The following is a 23,953-nucleotide window of genomic DNA, read 5'->3' on the forward strand; positions in this document are numbered from 1 at the left end:
GGAGTACAGTAGAGCAGATCAACAGAACTAGAAGCTGGTTCTTGGAGAGAATCAATAAAATTGACAGACCACTACCAAGATACCCAAAAGAATAGAGAAAGGACCCAAATTAATAAAATTATGAATGAAAGGGGGGAGGAGTTAAGATGGCGGAGGAGTAGGGGACCCCTTTTTCAGCCGGTCCCCTGAGTCGAGCTGGATAGGTAACAGACCAGCCTAAATAACCACGGAATCAGCCTGAGACGCAGGAAGATACATCTGGATCTCTACAAATGAACATCTCCTGCACTGAGTATTGAGGTACCAAGAGGGGAGCCGTAAAACCATGCACAGATATCGGAAGATAAACGGAAGGGGGAGGGAGCCGCCGCGTTTCGGCGCAGGGAAGAGGCAGCCACCTGCACGGGGGAGCGGGCGGACTCACAGAGGGGGCACCCGCGAGAGAGCGGACTGAGACCCTTCAGCCGTGAACGCGCACCACCAGGCATCTCCCGGAACACCGGAATCCCGGTGTGCTCACGGGATCCAGACTGAGACCGGGAACTCCCGGAGCGCACGCGGGGCGGCTGGCGGCTGGCGGGCCACCTGCACGGGGGAGCGGGCGGACTGAGACCCTGAACCGGGTGCGCGCGCCACCAGGCTTTTCACGGAACTCCGGAATCGCGGTGTGCTCACCGGGCATAGACTGAGAATGGGAGACCGGGGAGAGCGCGGGGCGGCCGGTGGCTGGCTGCATTAGAAACACAAAGGACAGAGACGCGCCGGCCCTGGAAGTGAGGGCAGGGACGCCAGGTGTGGGGCGCACATCCCGAGACGCTGCAGGGTTGAGCAGCACCAACAGTAATAGAGTTAAAGTGGCCAGAACATCAGTGGAGAACGGACCGCAATCCCTCTGTTCTGTGACAATGCAGCCTCTGCTGCTCTGACCCTCAGAAGAGGCATAGCCAGCCGCCAGGGAAAGCCACAGAGAACAAAAGCCTGGAAATACCGGCTCAGAGAGTGCCCATCCCCATCCCCCCTCGCAGGGGACACGGAGACTCTACCCAAACAGGGTTGCCTGAGTATCGGCGCGGCAGGCCCCTCCCCCAGAACACAGAAGGCAGGCTGAAAAATCAAGAAGCCCACAACCCAGGCGCCTGGCGGGCGCAGTCATTGAGCGCCTGTCTTCGGCTTAGGGCCTGATCCCAGCGTTCCGGAAAGGAGTCCCTCATCGGGCTCCTCCGCTGAGAGCCTGCTTCTCCGTCTCCCACTCCCCTGCTTCTGCTCCTGTTCTTGCTGACTGTCTGTCTCCCTCTCTCAGATAAATAAATAAATAAAATCTTTAAAGAAGAAGCCCACATCTCTAAGATCCCTATAAAACAAGGGGCACGGCCTGGGACCCAGTCAATAATTTGGGCTCTGGACAATCCCGCAACCTCTCCTCATCAGAATGACAAGAAGGAGAAGCCCCCCCCAGCAAAGAAAAGACAGTGAGTCTGTGGCCTCTGCCACAGAAGTAACGGATATGGATGTAACCAAATTATCAGAAATGGAATTCAGAGTAACAATGGTCAAGATGATGAGTAGACTTGAAAAAAGTATTAAGGAAAATGTTACTGAGAATATAGAATCCCTAAGGGCGGAAATGAGAGCGAATCTGGCAGAAATTAAAAATTCTATGAGCCAAATGCAGGCAAAACTAGAGGCTCTGACGGCCAGGGTCACCGAAACAGAGGAAAGGGTTAGTGAGTTGGAGGATGGGTTAATAGAGGAAAAAATGAAAATAGAAGATGGTCTTAAAAAATTCCACGCCCACGAATGTAGGTTATGGGAGATTACGGACTCAACGAAACGATCCAATGTTAGAATCATCGACATCCCCGAGGGGGTGGAGAAAAACAGAGGTCTAGAAGAGATATTTGAACAAATTGTAGCTGAAAACTTCCCTAATCTAGCAAGGGAAACAAAAATTCGTGTCCAAGAGGCAGAGAGGACCCCTCCCAAGCTCAACCACGACAAACCTACACCACGTCACGTCATAGTGCATTTCGCAAATATTAGATCCAAGGATACAGTATTGAAAGCGGCCAGGGCAAAGAAATTTCTCACGTACCAAAGCAAAGGCATCAGAATTACGTCAGACCTGTCTACACAGACCTGGAATGAGAGAAAGGGTTGGGGGGCCATTTTTAAAGCTCTTTCAGAGAAAAACATGCAGCCAAGGATCCTTTATCCAGCAAGGCTGTCATTCAGAATTGATGGAGAAATAAAGACATTTCAGAATCGCCAGTCACTAACCAATTTTGTAACCACGAAACCAGCCCTACAGGAGATATTACGAGGGGTTCTATAAAAGTAAAAAGGCCCCAAGAGTGATACAGAACAGAAAGTCACAGCCAATACAAACAAAGACTTTACTGACAACATGGCAGCATTAAAAGCATATCTCTCAATACTCAGTCTTAATATTAATGGCTTAAATTCTTCCTAAAACGCCACAGGGTTGCAGATTGGATAAAAAGAAATGACCCATCCATTTGCTGTCTACAAGAGACTCCTTTCGAACCCAAAGATGCATTCAGACTGAGAGTAAGGGGATGGAGTACCATCTTTCACGCAAATGGACCTCAAAAGAAAGCTGGGGTAGCAATTCTCATATCAGATAAACTGGATTTTAAACTACAGACTATAGTTAGAGATGCAGAAGGGCACTATATTATTCTTAAAGGACGTATTCAACAAGTGGATATGACAATTATAAATATATATGCCCCCAACAGGGGAGCAGCAAGATACACAAGCCAACTCTTAACCAGAATAAAGAGACATATAGATAAAAATACATTAATAGTAGGGGACCTCAACACTCCACTCTCAGAAATAGACAGAACACCCTGGCAAAAACTAAGCAAAGAATCAAAGGCTTTGAATGCCATACTCGACGAGTTGGACCTCATAGATATATATAGAACACTACACCCCAGAACCAAAGAATACTCATTCTATTCTAATGCCCATGGAACATTCTCAAGAATAGACCATGTTCTGGGTCACAAAACAGGTCTCAACAGATACCAAAAGATTGAAATTATCCCCTGTATATTCTCAGACCACAGCGCTCTGAAATTGGAACTCAACCACAAGGAAAAATTTGGAAGAAACTCAAACACTTGGAGACTAAGAACCATCCTGCTCAGGAATGACTCGATAAACCAGGAAATCAAAAATCAAATTAAACAATTTATGGAGACCAATGAGAATGAAAATACAACAGTCCAAAACCTATGGGATACTGCAAAGGCAGTCCTAAGGGGGAAATACATAGCCATCAAAGCCTCACTCAAAAGAATAGAAAAATCTAAAATGCAGTTTTTATATTCTCCCCTCAAGAAGCTGGAACAGCAACAGAGGGACAGGCCTAATCCACGCACGAGGAAGCAGTTGACCAAAATTAGAGCTGAAATCAATCATGCAGAAACCAGAAGTACAGTAGAGCAGATCAACAGGACTAGAAGCTGGTTCTTGGAGAGAATCAATAAAATTGACAGACCACTGGCAACACTTATCCAAAAGAAAAGAGAAAGGACCCAGATTATTAAAATTATGAATGAAAAAGGAGAGGTCACGACGAACACCATTGAAATTGGAAGGATTATTAGAAATTTTTATCAACAGCTATATGCCAATAAACTAAGCAATCTGGAAGAGATGGAATCCTTCCTGGAAACCTATAAACTACCAAGATTGAAACCGGAAGAAATTGATTTCTTAAACAGGCCAATTAATTATGAAGAAATTGAGTCAGTGATAAACAACCTTCCAAATAACAGAACTCCAGGCCCGGACGGTTTTCCTGGGGAATTCTACCAAACATTCAAAGAAGAAATAATACCTATTCTCCTAAAGCTATTTCAAAAAATAGAAACAGAAGGAAAGCTACCAAACTCATTCTATGAGGCCAATATTATCTTGATCCCCAAACCAGGCAAAGACCCCCTCAAAAAAGAGAATTACAGACCGATTTCCCTTATGAATAGGGACGCCAAAATCCTCAACAAGATACTTGCTAATAGAATCCAACAGTTCATTAAAAGGATTATCCACCACGATCAAGTGGGATTCATACCTGGGATGCAAGCGTGGTTCAATATTCGCAAATCAATCAGCGTGATACATCATATCAACAAGAAAAGACTCAGGAACCATATGATCCTCTCAATCGATGCCGAAAAAGCATTTGACAAAATACAGCATCCTTTCCTCATTAAAACCCTTCAGAGTGTAGGAATAGAAGGTACATTTCTCAATGTCATAAAAGCCATCTATGAAAAGCCTACTGCAAATATTATTCTCAATGGGGAAAAGCTGGAAGCCTTTCCCTTAAGATCAGGAACACGACAAGGATGCCCACTCTCGCCACTATTATTCAACATAGTACTAGAAGTCCTTGCAACAGCAATCAGACAACAAAAAGGGATCAAAGGTATTCAAATCGGCAAAGAAGAAGTCAAAATGTCTCTCTTCGCAGATGACATGATACTCTATATGGAAAACCCAAAAGAAGCCACTCCCAAACTATTAGAAGTTATAGAGCAATTCAGTAACGTGGCAGGATACAAAATCAATGCTCAGAAATCAGTTGCATTTCTGTACACGAATAACGAGAACGAAGAAAGAGAAATTAGGGAATCCATCCCATTTACAATAGCACCAAAAACCATACGTTACCTTGGAATTAACTTAACCAGAGACGTAAAGGACCTTTATTCTAGAAACTATAAATCACTCTTAAAAGACATTGAGGAAGACATAAAAAGATGGAAAGATATTCCATGCTCATGAATCGGAAGAATTAGCATAGTTAAAATGTCCATGCTACCCAGAGCAATCTACACTTTCAATGCTATCCCGATCAAAATACCGAGAACGTTTTTCAAAGAACTGGAACAAATAGTCCTTAAATTTGTATGGAACCAGAAAAGACCCCGAATCGCCAAGGAACTGTTGAAAAGGAAAAACAAAGCTGGGGGCATCACAATGCCGGATTTAGAGCTGTACTACAAAGCTGTGATCACAAAGACAGCATGGTACTGGCACAAAAACAGACACATAGACCAATGGAACAGAATAGAGAGCCCAGAAATGGACCCTCAGCTCTTTGGGCAACTAATATTTGATAAAGCAGGAAAAAACATCCGGTGGGAAAAAGACAGTCTCTTCAATAAATGGTGCTGGGAAAATTGGACAGCTACATGCAAAAGAATGAAACTTGACCACTATCTCACACCATACACAAAAATAAACTCCAAATGGATGAAAGACCTCGATATGAGACAGGAATCCATCAAAATTCTAGAGGAGAACATAGGCAGCAACCTCTACCACATCGGCCAAAGCAACCTTTTTCATGATACATCCCCAAAGGCAAGAGAAACAAAAGATAAAATGAATTTATGGGACTTCATCAAGATTAAAAGTTTCTGCACAGCCACGGAAACAGTCAGAAAAACTAAGAGGCAGCCCACGGAATGGGAGAATATATTTGCAAATGACACTACAGATAAAGGACTGGTATCCAAGATCTACAAAGAACTTCTCAAACTCAATACACGAGAAACAAATAAACAAATCAAAAAATGGGCAGAAGATATGAACAGACACTTTTCCAATGAAGACATACAAATGGCTAACAGACACATGAAAAAATGTTCAAAATCATTAGCCATCAAGGAAATTCAAATCAAAACCACACTAAGATACCACCTTACGCCAGTTAGAATGGCAAAAATAGACAAGGCAAGAAACAACAATTGTTGGAGAGGATGTGGAGAAAGGGGATCCCTCCTACATTGTTGGTGGGAATGCAAGTTGGTACAGCCACTCTGGAAAACAGTGTGGAGGTCCCTTAAAAAGTTAAAAATTGAGCTACCCTATGATCCAGCCATTGCACTACTGGGTGTTTACCCCAAAGATACAGACGTAGTAAAGAGAAGGGCCATATGCACCCCAATGTTCATAGCAGCAATGTCCACAATAGCTAAATCGTGGAAGGAGCCGAGATGCCCTTCAACAGATGACTGGATTAAGAAGTTGTGGTCCATATATACAATGGAATATTACTCAGCTATCAGAAAGAATGAGTTCTCAACATTTGCTACAACATGGACGGCACTGGAGGAGATAATGCTAAGTGAAATAAGTCAAGCAGAGAAAGACAACTATCATATGATTTCTCTCATCTATGGAACATAAGAACTAGAATGATCAGTAGGGGAAGAAAAGGATAAAGAAAGGGGGTTAATCAGAAGGGGGAATGAAACATGAGAGACTATGGACTATGAGAAACAAACTGAGGGCTACAGAGGGGAGGGGGGTGGGGGAATGGGATAGGCCGGTGATGGGTAGTAAGGAGGGCACGTATTGCATGGTGCACTGGGTGTTATATAACACAACTAATGAATCATCGAGCCTTACATCGAAAACCGGGGATGTACTGTATGGTGACTAACATAATAAAAAATCATTATAAAAAAAAAAAATTATGAATGAAAAAGGAGAGGTCACAACCAACGCCAATGAAATTGGAAGGATTATTAGAAGCTTTTATCAACAGCTTTATGCCAATAAATTAAGCAATCTGGAAGACATGGAGGCCTTCCTGGAAACCTATAAACTACCAAAACTGAAACAGGGAGAAATTGATTTTTTAAACAGGCCAATTAATTATGAAGAGATTGGAAACAGTGATAAACAACCTTCCAAAAAACAAAACTCCAGGCCCAGATGGTTTTCCTGGGGAATTCTACCAAACATTCAAAGAAGAAATAATACCTATTCTCCTAAAGCTATTTCAAAAAATAGAAACAGAAGGAAAGCTACCAAACTCATTCTATGAGGCCAATATTACCTTGATTCCACAAACCAGGCAAAGACCCCATCAAAAAGGAGAATTACAGACCGATTTCCCTAATGAATATGGATGCCAAAATCCTCAACAAGATCCTGGCTAATAGAATCCAACAGTACATTAAAAGGATTACCCATCATGACCAAGTGGGATTCATCCCTGGGATGTAAGGGTGATTCAACATTCGCAAATCGATTGGGGTCTTAGATTTCATCCAGAAAGAAAAATTCAGAAATCATGTGATTCTCTCAATAGATGCAGAAAAAGCATTTGACAAAATACAGCATCCTTTCCTCATTAAAACCCTTCAGAGTGTAGGGATAGAGGGTACATTCCTCAATCTCATAAAAACCGTCTATGAAAAGCCTACAGCAAATATAATTCTCAATGGGGAAAAGCTGGAAGCCTTTCCCTTAAGATCAGGAACACGACAAGGATGCCCACTCCCGCCACTATTATTCAACATAGTACTAGAAGTCCTTGCAACAGCAATCAGACAACAAAAAGGGATCAAAGGTATCCAAATCAGCAAAGAAGAAGTCCAACTGTCTCTCTTCGCAGATGACATGATACTCTATATGGAAAACCCAAAAGAATCCACTCCCAAACTATTAGAAGTTATAGAGCAATTCAGTAATGTGGTGGGATACAAAATCGATGCTCAGAAATCAGTTGCATTTCTATACACGAATAATGAGACTGAAGGAAGAGAAATTAGCGAATCCATCCCATTTACAATAGCACCAAAAACCATACGTTACCTTGGAATTAACTTAACCAGAGACATAAAGGACCTATATTCTAGAAACTACAAATCACTCTTGAAAGACATTGAAGATGACACAAAAAGATGGAAAAATATTCCATGCTCATGGATTGGAAGAATTAACATAGTTAAAATGTCCATGCTACCCAGAGCAATCTACACTTTCAATGCTATCCCGATCAAAATACCAATGACATTTTTCAAAGAACTGGAACAGAAAGCCCTTAAATTTATATGGAACCAGAAAAGGCCCCGAATCGCCAAGGAACTGTTTTAAAGGAAAAAACAAAGCTGGGGGCATCACAATGCTGGATTTCGAGCGGTACTACAAAGCTGTGATCACAAAGACAACATGGTACTGGCACAAAAACAGACACACAGACCAATGGAACAGAACAGAGAGCCCAGAAATGGACCCTCGGCTCTTTGGGCAACTAATCTTTGACAAAGCAGGAAAAAACATCCAGTGAAAAAAGACAGTCTCTTCAATAAATGGTGTTGGGAAAATTGGACAGCTACATGCAAAAGAATGAAACCTGACCACTCTCTCACACCATACACAAAGATAAACTCCAAAATGATGAAAGACCTCGATGTGAGACAGGAATCCATCAAAATCCTAGAGGAGAACATAGGCAGCACTCTCTACGACATTGGCCAAATCAACCTTTTTCATGACACATCTCCAAAGGCAAGAGAAACAAAGAAAAAATGAACTTGTGGGATTTCATCAAGATAAAAAGCTTCTGCACAGCCAAGGAAACAGTCAAAAAAACTAAGAGGCAGACCACGGAATGGGAGAATATATTTGCAAATGATGCTCTAGATAAAAGACTGCTATCCAAGATCTACAAAAGACTTCTCAAACTCAATATGCGAGAAACAAATAAATCATAAAGTGGGCAGAAGATATGAACAGACACTTTTCCAATGATGACATACAAATGGCTAACAGACACATGAAAAAATGTTCAAAATCATTAGCCATCAGGGAAATTCAAATCAAAACCACACTAAGATACCACCTTATGCCAGTTAGAATGGCAAAAATGGACAAGGCAAGAAACAACAATTGCTGGAGTGGATGTGGAGAAAGGGGATCCCTCCTACATTGTTAGTGGGAATTCAAGTTGGTACAGCCACTCTGGAAAACAGTGTGGAGGTCCCTTAAAAAGTTAAAAATTGAGCTATCCTATGACCCAGCCATTGCACTACTGGGTAATTACCCCAAAGATACAGACGTAGTGAAGAGAAGGGCCATATGCACCCCAATGTTCATAGCAGCATTGTCCACAATAGCTAAAGTGTGGAAGGAACCAAGATGCCCTTCAACAGATGACTGGATTAAGAGGTTGTGGTCCATATATACAATGGAATATTACTCAGCTATCAGAAAGAACGAGTTCTCAACATTTGCTGCAACATTGACGGACTGGAGGAGATAATGCTAAGTGAAATAAGTCAAGCAGAGAAGGACAATTGTCATATGATTTCTCTCATCTATGGAACATAAGAACTAGGAAGATCGGTAAGGGAAGAAAGGGATAAAGAAAGGGGGGTAATCAGAAGGGGAATGAAGCATGAGGGACTATGGACTCTGAGAAACAAACTGAGGGCTTCAGAGGGGAGGGGGGTGGGGGAATGGGATAGGCTGGTGATGGGTAGTAAGGAGAGCACGTATTGCATGGTGCACTGGGTGTTATACGCAACTAATGAATCTTCGAACTTTACATCAAAAACCAGGAATGTACTGTATGGTGACTAACATAATATCATAAAAAAAACATTTAAAAAAAACCTACAACTTACAAAGAATGAATCCGGAAAAAAGAAATACTGACTGTACCAATTACTAGTAAGGAGATTGAACCAGTAATCAAATATCTGCCAATAATGAAAAGCCTAAGACCAGATGGCTTCACAGGTATATTTTAGAAAACATTTAAAGAAGAGTTAACTCCAGTACTTTAAACCTCTTTCCAAACAATCAAAGAGGAGTGAATATTCCCAAACACATTTCACAAAGCCAGCAAATCCCAATACCAAAACCAGAAAAAGATAATAGTAGAAAAAAAAAAATTACAAGCAAATATCCCTGATGAATGTAGATGCAAAAATTCTCAAAAAAAAAAAAAAAAAGAAACTGATATCAGCAGCACATTAAAAGGACTACTCACCATGATCAAGTAGGATTTATCCAGGATGCAATGATGGTTCGACATAATGGAAATCAATCAATGTGACACATTACATTAATAGAATGAAAGAAAAAAATCATATAATCATCTCAATAGTTGCATAAAAGGCATCTGACAAAATTCAATATCCATGTGTGATTAAAAACTCTTACCAAATTAGGCATAGGAGGAAGATATATTAACCTAACAAAGGCCTTATATTACAAACCCACAGGTAATATCAGACACAACAGTGAAGGTTGAAAGCTCTTCCTCTAAGATTAAGAACAGCACAAGGGTGCCCGCTCTGTTCCTATTAAACACAGAACTGAAAGTTATAGTTAGAGCAATTAGGCAGGAGAAAAAAAAATTAAAGGTATCAGAACTGGAAAGGAAGAAGTAAAATTGTCTCCATTTGCAGATGACATGATTTTATATATAGAAAATCGTAAATACTCAGCCAAAAAAATGTTAGATTTAATTAATGTATGTAGTGAAGTTACAACATACAAAATTGACATACAAAACCAGCAGCAGTTCAATACAGTAACAGTGAAATTTCTGGTGAAAGAAATAAAGAAATTGATCCCTTTCACGATATCACCAAAAATAAAAAAATACTTAGGAATAAATTTAATCAAGAAGGTAAAAGTTCTCTATTCCACAAACCACAAAACACTGATGAAAACATTGTGAAAACACAGACAGAAAGGTATCTTGTATTCATGGACCGAATGAATTAATATTGTTAAAATATCATTACTACCAAAATCAAGCTATAGGTCAATGCAATCCCTATCAAAATTCCAGGAGCATTTTTTTTCTAAAATTAAAAAAAAAACACTCCTAAATTTATATGGAACAACAAATGATCCTGAATAGTAAAAGAAATCCTGAGAAAGAACAACAAAATAGGATGCACCACACTTCCAGTTTCAAGCTATACAAAAAACTACAGTAATCAAAACAGTTTGGTACTAGCATAAAAGCAAATAAACAAATAAAATAGAATCAAGAGCCGAAAAATAAACCAAAGCATTTTATGGTCAATTCATATTTGACAAGGGAGCCAGGATTACTCAATGGGGAAAAGACAAGTCTCTTCAATAAATGGTGCTGGGATAATTGGACATTCACAAGTGAAAGAATGAAACTGAACCTCTATCTTATGCCACTCACAAAAATTAACTTGAAATGGATTAAAAAATGTAAGATCTGAATCCATAAAACTCTAGAAGAAAACTTTGGAATAAAACTCCTGGACATGGTCCTTGGAAATGACTTTTTTTTTTTTGATATGACACTCAAGCACAAGCAACAAAATAAAACAAGTGTGACTACATCAATCTAAAAAGCTTCCATTCAGCGAAAGAAACCATCAATGAAATGACAACCTGTGAAATGGAATATTTTCAAGCCAATATATTTGATAAGGGATTAATACCCAAAATATATAAAAAACTCATACAACTCAAAAGCAAAACACACACACACACTCCAACTTTAAAACAAGCAAAGAACCTGAATAGACATTTTTCCAAAGTAGATATATGAAAGGCCACAGATACATGAAAATATGGTCAACATCACCAGTCAAAGTAAAACAACAATGAACTATCACTTCACACCTACTAGAATGGTCACCATCAAAAAAAGAGATAACAAATCTTATCATAGATGCGGAGAAAAGGGAACACCTGTGAACTCTGTGGGACTGTAAACTGGTACGGACACTATGGAAAACAGTATGGTGGTTCATCGAACAATTAAAAAGAGGACTACCATCTGATCCAGCAATTCCATTTCCAGAAATATACCTAAACAAAATGAAAACACTCGAAAAGATTATCTACACATCCATTTTCATAGCAGCATTACTTACAAGAACCAAGACATGGAAACAAATTAAGTCTTGGAAACAAATTAAGTGTCCACTGATATATGGACAAATAAGTAGTGAGAAAGAGATATAAATAAATATAATGGAATATTATTCAGCCATTAAAAGTGAGGAAATCCTACCATTTGCAACAACACGGCTGGAACCTGAAGGCATTATGCTAAGTGAAATAAGTCAGGCAGAGAAAGACAAATACCACATAATCTCACTTACATGTAGAATCTAAGAAACAAACAAAAACCCCAAACTCTTAGAAAAAGAGACCAGAGATACAGTTAGCAGAGGCAGAGAAAAGAGAAAGGGGGACTTGAAGGAAGATGGTTAAAAGGTACAAACTTCCAGTCACAAGGTAAATAATTACTAAGGATGTAATGTACAACATGATGATTATAGCTAACACTGCTATACGATATACAGGAAAAGTTGTTAAGAGAGTATATCCTAAGAGTTCTCATCACAAGCAGAAAAATTTTTTTCCTTTCCTTCATTCTTTCATTTATATTGTATCTACATGAGACAATGGATGTTAGCTGAACCTACTGTGATAATCCTTTCACAATATATGTAAATCAAACCACTCCCCTGTATACCTTAAACTTATACAGTGATGCATGTCAGTTATTTCTCAATAAAACGGGAAAAGAAATTTTTAAAAAGAATAAAATTAAAAAAGAAAATACCTCTCAAGAGTCATGATCCCTGGGGAAGTTTTACCTAATTCTTCCATACTAAACTGTCAAGTATTTCTTTTAACATGTATTTAAATACTTCTACAACAGAATTTAGCAAAAGGCATTATAACTGCAGGTTTATTTATTGGTTTCCAATACTACTATGTAAGCATGTATAATTATTTGCACAGTAGAAGAATTTTAGAAGTATTTAATGTCAAGTGAAGTTATCCATACCCTTTTCACCCTCTTCTATAACATTAACAAGATAGATGCTGGATTCCTAGTTACTAGTTCAAATAGTTCCCAAAGTGATGGCATCAGTCTCAACACCAGCCAGAACACTATAAAGAAACATTCCTAAACAACAATTTTACGCAAAATACAAATTCGAATGGCAGCTACACATACCTTTTAATCTATACCCTCGGTCTTCAGTCCAATTAATCCAAAATCAGCTTCCACAAAAACAGACTCAAAGTAGTCCACCCATCATTTCCTCAATTTACTTTTACCTTTTAATTCTCTAACTCTCTTCAATCTATTTTCTCCCTTGTAGCTTTCTTTTCATCTCTGGACTTGCTTCACTTTTCTTTCTTACTACTGCATTTCTTTTCCTTGAATTCTTCTATCTTTAAATGGAAACCTTACCTACTTTCTCCCTCTATCTACTTTCTCATCACTTCACAACACAGAACAAAACTTGTTCTCCCACTCCTTTATGACCAGGCCATGACATAAGAGAGATAATATAGACATCTAAGTCTAACTATTGGGCTCTACAAATATAATTAAATTTGTAGGAACTCCAAGTAAGTATTCATTTTCCTTATATCTATTAACAAAATCACTACCTTACTTTTGCCAAACTCAGCCTTACTTATCGAAATAAAGATCAGAACTTTATCATTAAATATGTAACTGTGAAGAAAACCATCAAATAATTAAATATTGACATATTTGTAAAAATTAAGCTCCACTACATTACTGACTGCAAAAACAATACAGGACCCAAAAATGTCAGTTTCAATGACAAAAATACAGTAAGATTTACAAGTAAAACATTAATGGATATAAAATAGATTACCTTCCTTCGTTGACAAGTTCAATAAAAGCAAGGCCTGCATTCTTCTGGATAGAATTCTGCCACTCCTAAAAAAAAAAAAAAAAAGACAGAAATAGCTGAACAAATAACAGATTATTTTTTTTAAAACAATATGAAAAGCATCACCCGTATCAATTTCATACCTTATCTCTTAAATGAAAACTTTGGTTAAATGTGCTGCCTACTTAAAGCAGCCCTGTGAACACATGAATAGTTGATATTCAAAATTAAACTAAACAAGTTAGCAATAATTTGATTCTAACCAAAAAACCCTATCTATATTTATTTTTGCCCTTTTTGTCCTATACCATTATATACTACTAATTCAACTAAAATATTAGGAGTTGGAAAGGAAGGCAGCACAGACCAATGAGAGAGATTTTGGGTTTTGTTTTTTTTTTAAGAAAAGAGATACATCACTTCTCCAAATGAGGGGAAGACAGAATTAAATAGTTTGGTACACAATAAATAGCACACATCCTACCACAAAAATTGATGATTAATTGAGGAAGTGAAAAGAAAGATCAGTGAATTTGTCTAGACTACTGAGCTGGAAAACTATAGTTTACTAGCTTATGAATTAGAAGAAGATGGTATAAATCTATTACTTATATTCTTTATGAATAATTATTCACTAAAAAGCTTAGGAAGGAAATAAACTAGTAGAGTAGGTACAAATGAGTTTTTTTAGTCATCTCAAAATATATATAAATATATAAACATTTAACTTAAAACATATATAAACATATAAAATAAACATTAATTCATAAGGCGGGGCCTATGTGAATTGAAAAGTAGCTAGAGTTGAGAAATGTCCATGCATGCACCCATATGTGCATGTATGTGTGAAATGCTGCTAGATATGAGAAATGCCAAGGTATATATGTGTGTGGGTATGTGTATGCACATGTATATCTATTTTTAAATACAGATATTTAAATTAAATTATAAGTAAGTAGAAATGTACAATCTTTATGGTCCTTAAAACTAAGGAGCCCCATACATTCTACCTCCATGATATTCCTCAACTGATCTTTTTTTGTTCTTTTATAAACTCAAAACAAAAGACAATGTTGGGGTACTTACCTGTACTACCAAAAATATTCATATGTTCTATGTAACACCTTTAAGAGTCTGAAAGTCCATGTATTTTCACCCCTGACAACTGCTCTGTGTTACTTCAAATTCCTATTTTTTTTCCAGCCTCATCCTTTCTCTTCTAATTTCTCCTTTTCATCCCTAACTTTGAATTGCTTTCTTTCATGTTTTGAAGAACCCAAGGTGGTTCTCAGGACTAAAATGGCTACAAAGTACACTTTTGTCATTATATGGCTCTTTTTTTTTTTTTTTTTTTTTTTTACTCAGTTAATATACAGTGCAATATTGGTTTCTGGGGTAGTATAAGGTTCTATTTCATGAATAGTGTCAATAAGAATACTAAGAGAACATACACAGAATGAGAAGTAGATATAAAATCACTCAGAAATCTGATAGTAGTAACTGGCTAGATCTAAAAGAGAAGATAAAGCAATGTGTTGTTAAGGAAAGAACAATGAACAAGAAGTCATGAGATCTATATTTTCACACTGATTCTGACATTAACAGGTTATGTCCATGGACATCATTTGACATCTCTAGGTCTTAGATACTCTCTTTAAAAATTTCTTTAAGGTATATTATTTTATGATTCAGTAATTTACAAACATTTAGAAATTAATGACTCATAAGCCTCCAAACTATATTCTTTCAAAATTCACAATTACCACCCAACTGAAACAATAAAGATCTTATATTTCTTTCACTGAGGTAAAACAAGGAAAGCATAAATAGAAATACCTTTTCATTTAAACCCCTTTTCCTTCCAGCAAAATAAAATAAACTGACAAATAGTATAAAACGAAGCAATCAAATTCCATGAAGTATATCCCTGAAAGAAGAACATGTGTGTTCTTCCAGAAAGATGTACAGTACCAGAGGCTTTAACATGAGGAGAACACAGCTGTGACCTTTGCTGATAGATAGCGGGGAATCAAAAGGGAATGTGACACCTCAAAGGACACCATAGTCAAGACAGAAGCATATGCTCACTTCTCAGCTCTTACACTCAACATAGCACTCTCAGCAAGCCACTTAGAAATCTGATATAGCACCAGATTATGAGGAGGCAAGACCTTAAACTGAGTTTTCATTTAGATCACTTAACCTGAAGAAAAATCTGAAAATGAAAATTAACCTTAGTTAAAAGAAACCAAAGGAAGTTACTTTTCTTGCTAGGAAAAAAAAAATCAGAAAGAAAAGCAAGAGAATATAGTATATATAATTCTTCAGATCAGACATTTGACTTTAAGAAGTATTTACTAACAGTACTTTTTCTCAAATCCATTTATTCGAAAACCGCAACAGGTGTGCATTTTTTATTATAAGGTCATAGAAAACTCAAAACTCCACATGGATGAAAAAGGTAACAGTAGAGAGACAGGAAACATCAATTTATTTTCATTAATGTATACAAACTGATTTTAATTATAATGTAAAATCAGGAAGTATGCCATTTAAATTTCACAAACATTTTGAACAGCATGATCTAGGTCAGACAGAACACCAGTTCAAATTACTACAACTACAGAAAATTCGCTTTCTAAAAATTTTTGTGACCTGAACTCAAATTGCTATGTCACACAAAATTTTTTTTTCTTTTAAATTAAAAACAAATTAGACGTGACGGTCCATAAAGAAGTAGAAGACTCCAATTTTTATAGAAACTCTGAGACATGGATTTATTACCTCTACTACATTAGACTTCCTGCTTTCCCAAACATCATCTATAAACCCGTATTTGTTAACTTATAATAACTGCTATCTAATCATCTGGAGTAAAACTTTTTCACTAGTTAAAAAATAATTAGACAATATGAGAAAAGAAATGAGAATACGAATCTTATACTTTTGGGTATTGTTACAAAAATCTCACAATTCTCAAAGATATCATTGAGTTTTATCTATAATCCATTCCTAAGTATAAATTATTAACATTTAATATCACACACCAGCTACATAAATACATGCTGATAAGAATTAATAACTCCATGGTATTATAACAACATTGCATGGTGACAGCTGATAGCTACACTTGTGGTGAGCACAGTATAATGTATACAGTTGTCAAATCACTATGCTGTACATCTGAAACTAATATAACACTGTGTCAGCTATTACTAATACTAATTAACTAATAACCCAGATGAAAATAATACATAAGTCCCTAAGAATAGAAAATTAAAATTTTTAATAAACCCAGCTGTTAGTGAAACCCAACAGTTTTCTCGATACTAAAACTTTGTCTACAATCCTTAAAGGAAGTTGCCAAAACTGAAGACGATTCATTAATCATGCTATTCTAAAGCATTTTTCTCCACTTCTGAGGCAATTATCAAAGAAGGTGTTAGTCTAAACAATTTCATAAGCCACAGCTCAATATAACCTTTAGTGAGTTTTAATAGTTGAAAGAAAAGCTTAACGGTTATCATCTTACATGATCATTTCAATATTTCATCACAGTATTTATAATTGTATAGTGATGCAAAATGCTAGTACATTTAAAGGTCTTGGTTATTCTTTTCCCAAAGGTATTGGTGAAAAACACGTTAAAAGCCTCAAATCCAACCACTAATGCAACTAAGTAATTTCAAAACACATTTCAGCACTTTGGAGAGGAAGGACTCAAAGAACAACAAGTGAGTCAATAATTTCATACCTGTTCTAAGCTGTATTTAATTGACTATCACTTCCTAAGGCTATAATTGTTGATTAGTCAATTTTTACTAAAATATACTTTTAGCTTACTAACGCTCCTAGTCACGCAACATCAACAACAAAGATATATTAGTGAAATGTATTAAATAAATATAGTATTCTACCAAATTTCAAATATATGGTTTTGGTGGTAAAAGTCTTTTCTTAGGTGGGGGGGCGGGGAAGAGTTCATTAACCAAATTAAGTCGATAACTCCCTACCATCAACAAACAAATATAGAGAAAAGGGGCACCAATTAATGTGCTATGTATTAATTTATATTATTTCAATACAATTTTCCTTCCTTAAAGTAAACTTGGCAGTTTTATATAAATTCAATAATTTACAACATATCTTTGTGTCTTGAATTACTACATAAACTTACCTAGATTTTAAAAGTTAATTCCCAAGTATTATCATGTTCTAAAGTAAATAAAGTCAGGCTACAAATTGTCAAGACAGACCACATATACTCCAGGCTGCCACCTTTTTTTTTTTTTTTCTTTTTTTGAGGAGAGGGGGAAAATCATTAAATGTAGTATCAATTTTTTATTCTGGTGGGCTAAATTACTATCTCTTAGTCTAAAAAAGAAAGAGAGAGAGAGGGGGATATAATGAGTGACTTCAGGTTAAACACAGTAAAAGAACAAAAATAATAAATAGACAACAGCATATGAGAGAGGGTAAAAAATTTCTCTATAATCTGGAGAAAAATCAACTTGAGGAAGCAAATCAATGCTTGTTGCAGAACCCTAAAAGGCCAAGAGTTGAAGTCACTGAATACATAGGAAGATATTGAGAAACAGGGATAAAAACAGTTTAAATGAATGAAAAGTAGTATATAAAACACAGAATTCCAGATCCTCTCCCTATACTTTATGGTCATCCCCACCATAGTAGAACATTAAAAGTTTACTTTCAGACAAGTCAACTTCTGGACACTGTAAAAAGCCTTACTGTAAAACTAGAATAACTTGAAAGGATACTTACTGAACTATGAGACTCCAAAGCCATATCAAAAACAAATGAGAATCCACAATATTTAATGGTCTATCAATGGCAAAAACAGTTCATTCATCACCAATAGACAACTCACACACATGCGTGGATTTTTGTATGTTACACTTAAATATGAGCAGATAAGGATTACCAGCCATTACAGGAAAGACTCATGTGAATGACAGACACCAAAGAAATAATCAGGAAAAAAAGACTCAGAGAAAACAGACAATATTGTTAAGGGGTTGTGGAGAGTAAGACTAAAGAAATATATAATTTATACCATTAGAAAGAAAATATTTCATGTAAAACAATCAGGGCAAAAATTTTGTCTTATTCACTGGTATTTCTCTGCCCCTGTGCTGGAGTTCTCCACAGAAACAGAACCAATAGTACGGAGATAAAAACCTTATTTATCTTAAGGAAATGGCTCACACAATTATCGATGGTTGAATTGGCAAGCAGAATACCCAGGAGAGCCAATGGTGTAGTTACACCCCAAGTCAAAAAGCCTAAGAATCAGGAAAACCAATGATGTAGTTCCAGTCTGAGGCCAACAGGTTCAAAACCCAAAAAGACCGGTGTTTCGGTTAAAGTCCAAAGGCAGGAAAAAGTTGATATCCCAGTTCCACGGGGGATGATAAGACTTTTTGTTCTAGTCAGGCCTTCAACTGACTGGATTAGGCAGACCCACATCAGGGAGGGCAATCTGCTCTGCTCAGCCACCAATTTAAATGTTAATCTTATTGAGAAACACCCTCAAAGAAAAACCCAGAATAATGTTGGACCAAATATCTAGACACCCATGGTTCAGTCAAGTTGACACATAAAATTAACCATCACAGCTCTTGCCTCCCCGCCCCCCACAACAAAACAAAAACAAAAGACTAGAAAATGCTCTTAGAAATTAAAAGTATTTCGAATAAAAATTTTAAAAGCACTATAAGATGTTGAGCAAGCCTCTCAATAAGTAAAATGAAAGATAAAATGAAGAAAAAACAGATGGAAATGGATATGAAAATCAGAAAATTGATCCAGACAGTTCAACATCTAACTAACAGGAGTTCTAGAAACAAAATTAGAAAAAAACAGAAAGCAAGAAATTCCCATAAACATAATTCAGGAAAATTTCTCTGAACACAAGTATATACTTTTTCAGACTAAAAAGGTTTACATAAAATACTAAAGATAATGAATTTAAAAGATCCACCCATACCAAGGCATAATGCAGTAACAACAATAATTTTTAAAATAATAAAAATACTGAAAGCTACCAGGGAGAAAAATTTTGTAAAGATTATAATTTTCAGCCTCTAATACCAATATACAAATAAGCTAGTTATCAAGTTGAAAGGTCAAAATAAGAAAAAAAAAAGTTTCACACAAGCAATGTCTAAAAAATTCTACCCCTCACCCATTCTTTCTCAAGAAATTACAAAGGAAGTGCCTCATCAAAATTAACAGACACCCCATTATCATCCTCCATAACTGCTCTGCTTTATTCTTCTGATGACATACTTATTACCGACCAGATCTCATTTTTGCCTTTCCCTTTTTTTAAATTCTCTACTATATTCCCAGTGCTAGAACAGCGATCAGCACCTTTCAAATTTGAAGGTCACTGTGGACAGAAGACAGACACTGCAGCTTAAGATGGAAGAGGAAAATTCTGAGTTGATAATGAAAGAAACTTCCAGATAACAGCTTTCTACAGACCTAAAGAGTAACCAATCCAGACTGGAACAGATAGAGAACCTGTAGTACATCTCTAAGAAAAACATTTGAATCAATAGATAGTAGGTGTGTTTGATCACATTGGCCCAAGTTTTATGATTCCAGTGGAAAATTTAGAAATAAATTTGTGGTGGGTACAGAGAAACTTAAATAAACAAAAAACAGGAAACTATTAATTCCAGAAGAAGAAAATGAAACAAAGAGAGACAAGCAAGTGGGAGGAAGAAAGGAAGGAAGGGAGGGAGGGAAATAGGGAGGGCTATCCTGGTACATTTTGTAGCTCCGCTGTGAATACATTGGCACAATAATGTAAATGGTGTATGGTTTTAACAAAATATTAAAATGTAACTGTACTGGAAACAACATAAAATGTGAATTGGAAAGAAAGAACAATATAAACAATTCAATGGTCATCTTCCATAGAAGACTACACTAGATAATGTCTAAAATAGAAAAATAAAGAAATAGCTATTAAATCATTTAGAAATATGAAGACAGGCAGACTCAACAACTAAGATTTAGTGAATACGGCTCCTTTGAGAAAGTAAGAATCAAAGGGGAGAAGAAAAACTGAGGCCAGGAACTGCTGTTTTTCTGTTTCAGTATTAAAATCATATGCTAACTAGACAATAGATATTTATCCAAAATATTGTGAAATGTCTCTAAATAACGGAATAAGCATTCAAGTCTTACAAATACTGGTATCAAAACTACGAAAATATAGATGCACGTGGGTGGTGCAGTTGAGCGCTGAATCTTAGCTTTGACTCAGGTCGTCCTCTTGGCGTCTTGGGATCGGGCCCTGTGTCAGGCTCCGCACTCAGCACAAAGTCTGCTTGGGACTATCTCTTCCTCTCCCTCTGCCCTCCCATTCTCACTAATAAATAAATCTTTTTTTAAAAAAATACGAAAATATAATTTTATAATAAACCATTAAGAATTATTTTTATTTTTTTAAATATTTTATTTATTTATTTGACAGAGACAGCCAGCGAGAAAGGGAACACAAGCAGGGGGAGTGGAAGAGGAAGAAGCAGGCTCCTAGCGGAGGAGCCTGATGTGGGACTTGATCCCAGAACGCTGAGATCACGCCCTGAGCCAAAGGCAGACGCTTAACGACTGCGCCACCCAGGCGCTCCAAGAATTATTTTTTAAATTCAGTATTCTACATCCTACCAAATGAAATTAACTTTATCTCTACAGCTTTTGATCGTAAAATATTCTTTTTTGTAAGTATTGATTTAAATATAAATTAAACAGAGGGATGAAGAATAATTTGTTAATAAAAACATATCAAACTATTTCATTTTCCCTATTAAATATATGAAAATTTAAAGGCTTGTGCTCTTCAATCAAATATCAGTATTAATATTTTAAGATGTTACAGTTATACATGCCTTTGTAAAACAAATCTAATTGTTAGATATAGCTCCAATTCCCTAAGTAAATGACAGAAACACCAGTAGGAGTCAAGGGAGGAGGCCACAGAGGAGAGCTCAAATAACGAAGGGAATGTATTAACACAAAATTGAGAGCCACATTATACACAGGACTAAAGGTCAAAACTAGAGAAAACTTGTTCATGGTCAAGATATAGTAATCTTAAGTGCTCAAAGTAAACGATCAAGAACTTTTCAACAGTGTTTGCGCCTTATGTCAGCACTCTCTCAACAGCTTATCTAACACAAATTCGAGTAACCACAAACCAGGAATGAATATGGCATAATAGTAAAGGACAGGTTTTTATTCCATTGTCTCTTTAGAGGGTAAAACAAATCATTACCTGAAATAGTATAAAATATTGCCCTTTGGAAAGCTTTGGCTTCAACGATTTCTGTGTACATACACTTCTAAAATGTACATCCAATTTGTATAAATATTATAGCTCAGTTTATAAATGAAATATATATGCAGATCACTCCAGAGTTAGGAAAAATAGGAAAGAAAAAGTCTATTAAAGTTGAACTGACAAATGGTTCCATTTTACAATTGCTTATTTAACAAATATTTTTGAATGTGAACTATGAGCAAAGAATTGAATATTTAGGATGCATTTATTTGGTTTACAAAATAAAGAATGCAAAAGTTTAAAAATCCAAAAGACTGAGATAGCCATGCAATCAATTACGTAAGTACTATAAACAGTTTTAAATTATTTATAAATAAAAAAAAATAATCCTCTTACCATTCTGTTTAAGCATACATTAAAATTAATACAAGTCCCTTTAAAAATCTGTTTTTAAACTTTTTCAGGAAAAACATGTTCTCCAGCCAAAAATGATCCTTCAAATAACTTCCAAACTGGAATCAATTTAGCCAAGATCTTTTACTAATCAATACAGAAATCCTGATTTCAATAAAGGTGACAAAAGTTGCTCTAACCCTTTCCAGCTACAAGCTCTCAACAGATGATCATCATTAAGCTTATATCAGTGCTTCACATTCAAGAGCTATAAAAATGTGTCCTATTAGTACATGGTCAGTCTATTTGGCAACTCCAGTTCTCCAGACATATGGCAATTGCTGCCCTTTGAGGTCTGAAGTCAAGTCTTTAGGGAATCTCAAAGCCTGCACTGAAATTACAGGGAGTATTCATTAGAGACTGCTGGAGAGGAAACATGAAAGACTTCCATTAAAACTATATAAAATGGCTAATTATTTTTTAAAGATTTTTAAACCCTCTAGTGTACTCAGCAACAATAAAAAATACTTACCAACTGCATTATTTTTTTAAGAGCACTGCTTTCATGACATGGGTGAAAACAACTTTCTTCATGCCCTCCTATCCCCCACACCTCAATATACGTATCATTTTATAAGATCATCAAGATTTTCTATCATGGGAGAAAATAAAATTATCTTATACCTCTAAACTCTTTCTACAGATTACTGTAAATATTTATTAAATGAGGTAGTTTTAGAGGCAAAGTTTTGTTTTCTAATATTTAATTTCAATTAACATATACTATGAACTTAAACCCAGCCAGACATACGTGTTTCTTTTTAAACGCTGCTTTTTTTATCCAAAAAAGTCTGCCTCTATTGCATTTTAATTCCATTTTAAATAATCATAAAAAGTTACAAGCACAGAATAATGTAAATTACTAATCAATCTATAAAATGGCATTTTGCAGATAATATTGTGGAAAATGTATGAAGATTCAAATGTTAAAAAATTTTAAAATGACAGTAAATTAACAGGAGTTAAAAGAAATCTCCTGTCTATGCTTTCTCAGCATTTTGAAAGACATCAAAAGGAAAAATATTTTCTAATTAATAACTGCTGTCATTTTAAGTTTTCAAATGTGTAGACACTTTTTAACTTGAGAGAATGATTATTTGTTAAGGCTCACAACAAAACAATATTACTACAGAATATTTATTTCAGTAACAAATCTCTATAAAATGTCATACAAAATTCATTAGCTTGCCTCAATCATTTCTTGAATTCACATATATGTTGGTTTCTGACAGCCTAATTCCAAAAACCAATTACAACCTCAATTCATATGTAAAAAAGATAACAGAAAGCAAGTACGTTAAGCCAGTTTAAAAGAATAAAAATCTAAAGAAAACAGATTACAAATGATTTATATGAATGCCTAGTGCTGAAGTTAATTACAAGTAACCCAATAAAATAGTGCCTTTATTATTTGTACAGCAAGTAATAGCTCTAGATGTAAAAACCAGAACTCTTTCTGCTGACTTTTGCATGCCCGATCCCACAGCACACAACATTAAGAATTAAACATGTAGTAAATAAGGCATATATAAAACAGCAGTTTCTAACTAAAAACAGAGAACTCTCCTGCTGTTTAACCATTTGGGGTCTTCCACTCTAAACAGTGACCACTGTAAACCGATACTATGTGTTCACTGAGTAAATTCTTAATGTTAATATAGTGTGAGATTTCAATGTCAGT

General features: G+C 36.2%; 1 protein-coding gene across 5 annotated transcripts in view; it reads right to left on the minus strand.

Annotated features, from left to right (window-relative positions):
- Positions 1–23,953, minus strand: part of LRBA (LPS responsive beige-like anchor protein) — a 791,618-nt gene that overhangs the window by 455,777 nt on the left and 311,888 nt on the right. For all 5 annotated transcript variants that reach the window (XM_044384357.3, XM_026499457.4, XM_026499458.4 and 2 more), the window contains exon 35: positions 13,488–13,552. In XM_044384357.3, coding sequence (XP_044240292.2) covers positions 13,488–13,552 — 65 coding nt within the window. The remainder of the gene's footprint in view (positions 1–13,487; positions 13,553–23,953) is intronic.

Source organism: Ursus arctos, unplaced genomic scaffold, assembly GCF_023065955.2.
Source record: "Ursus arctos isolate Adak ecotype North America unplaced genomic scaffold, UrsArc2.0 scaffold_11, whole genome shotgun sequence".
NCBI lineage: Eukaryota > Metazoa > Chordata > Mammalia > Carnivora > Ursidae > Ursus > Ursus arctos.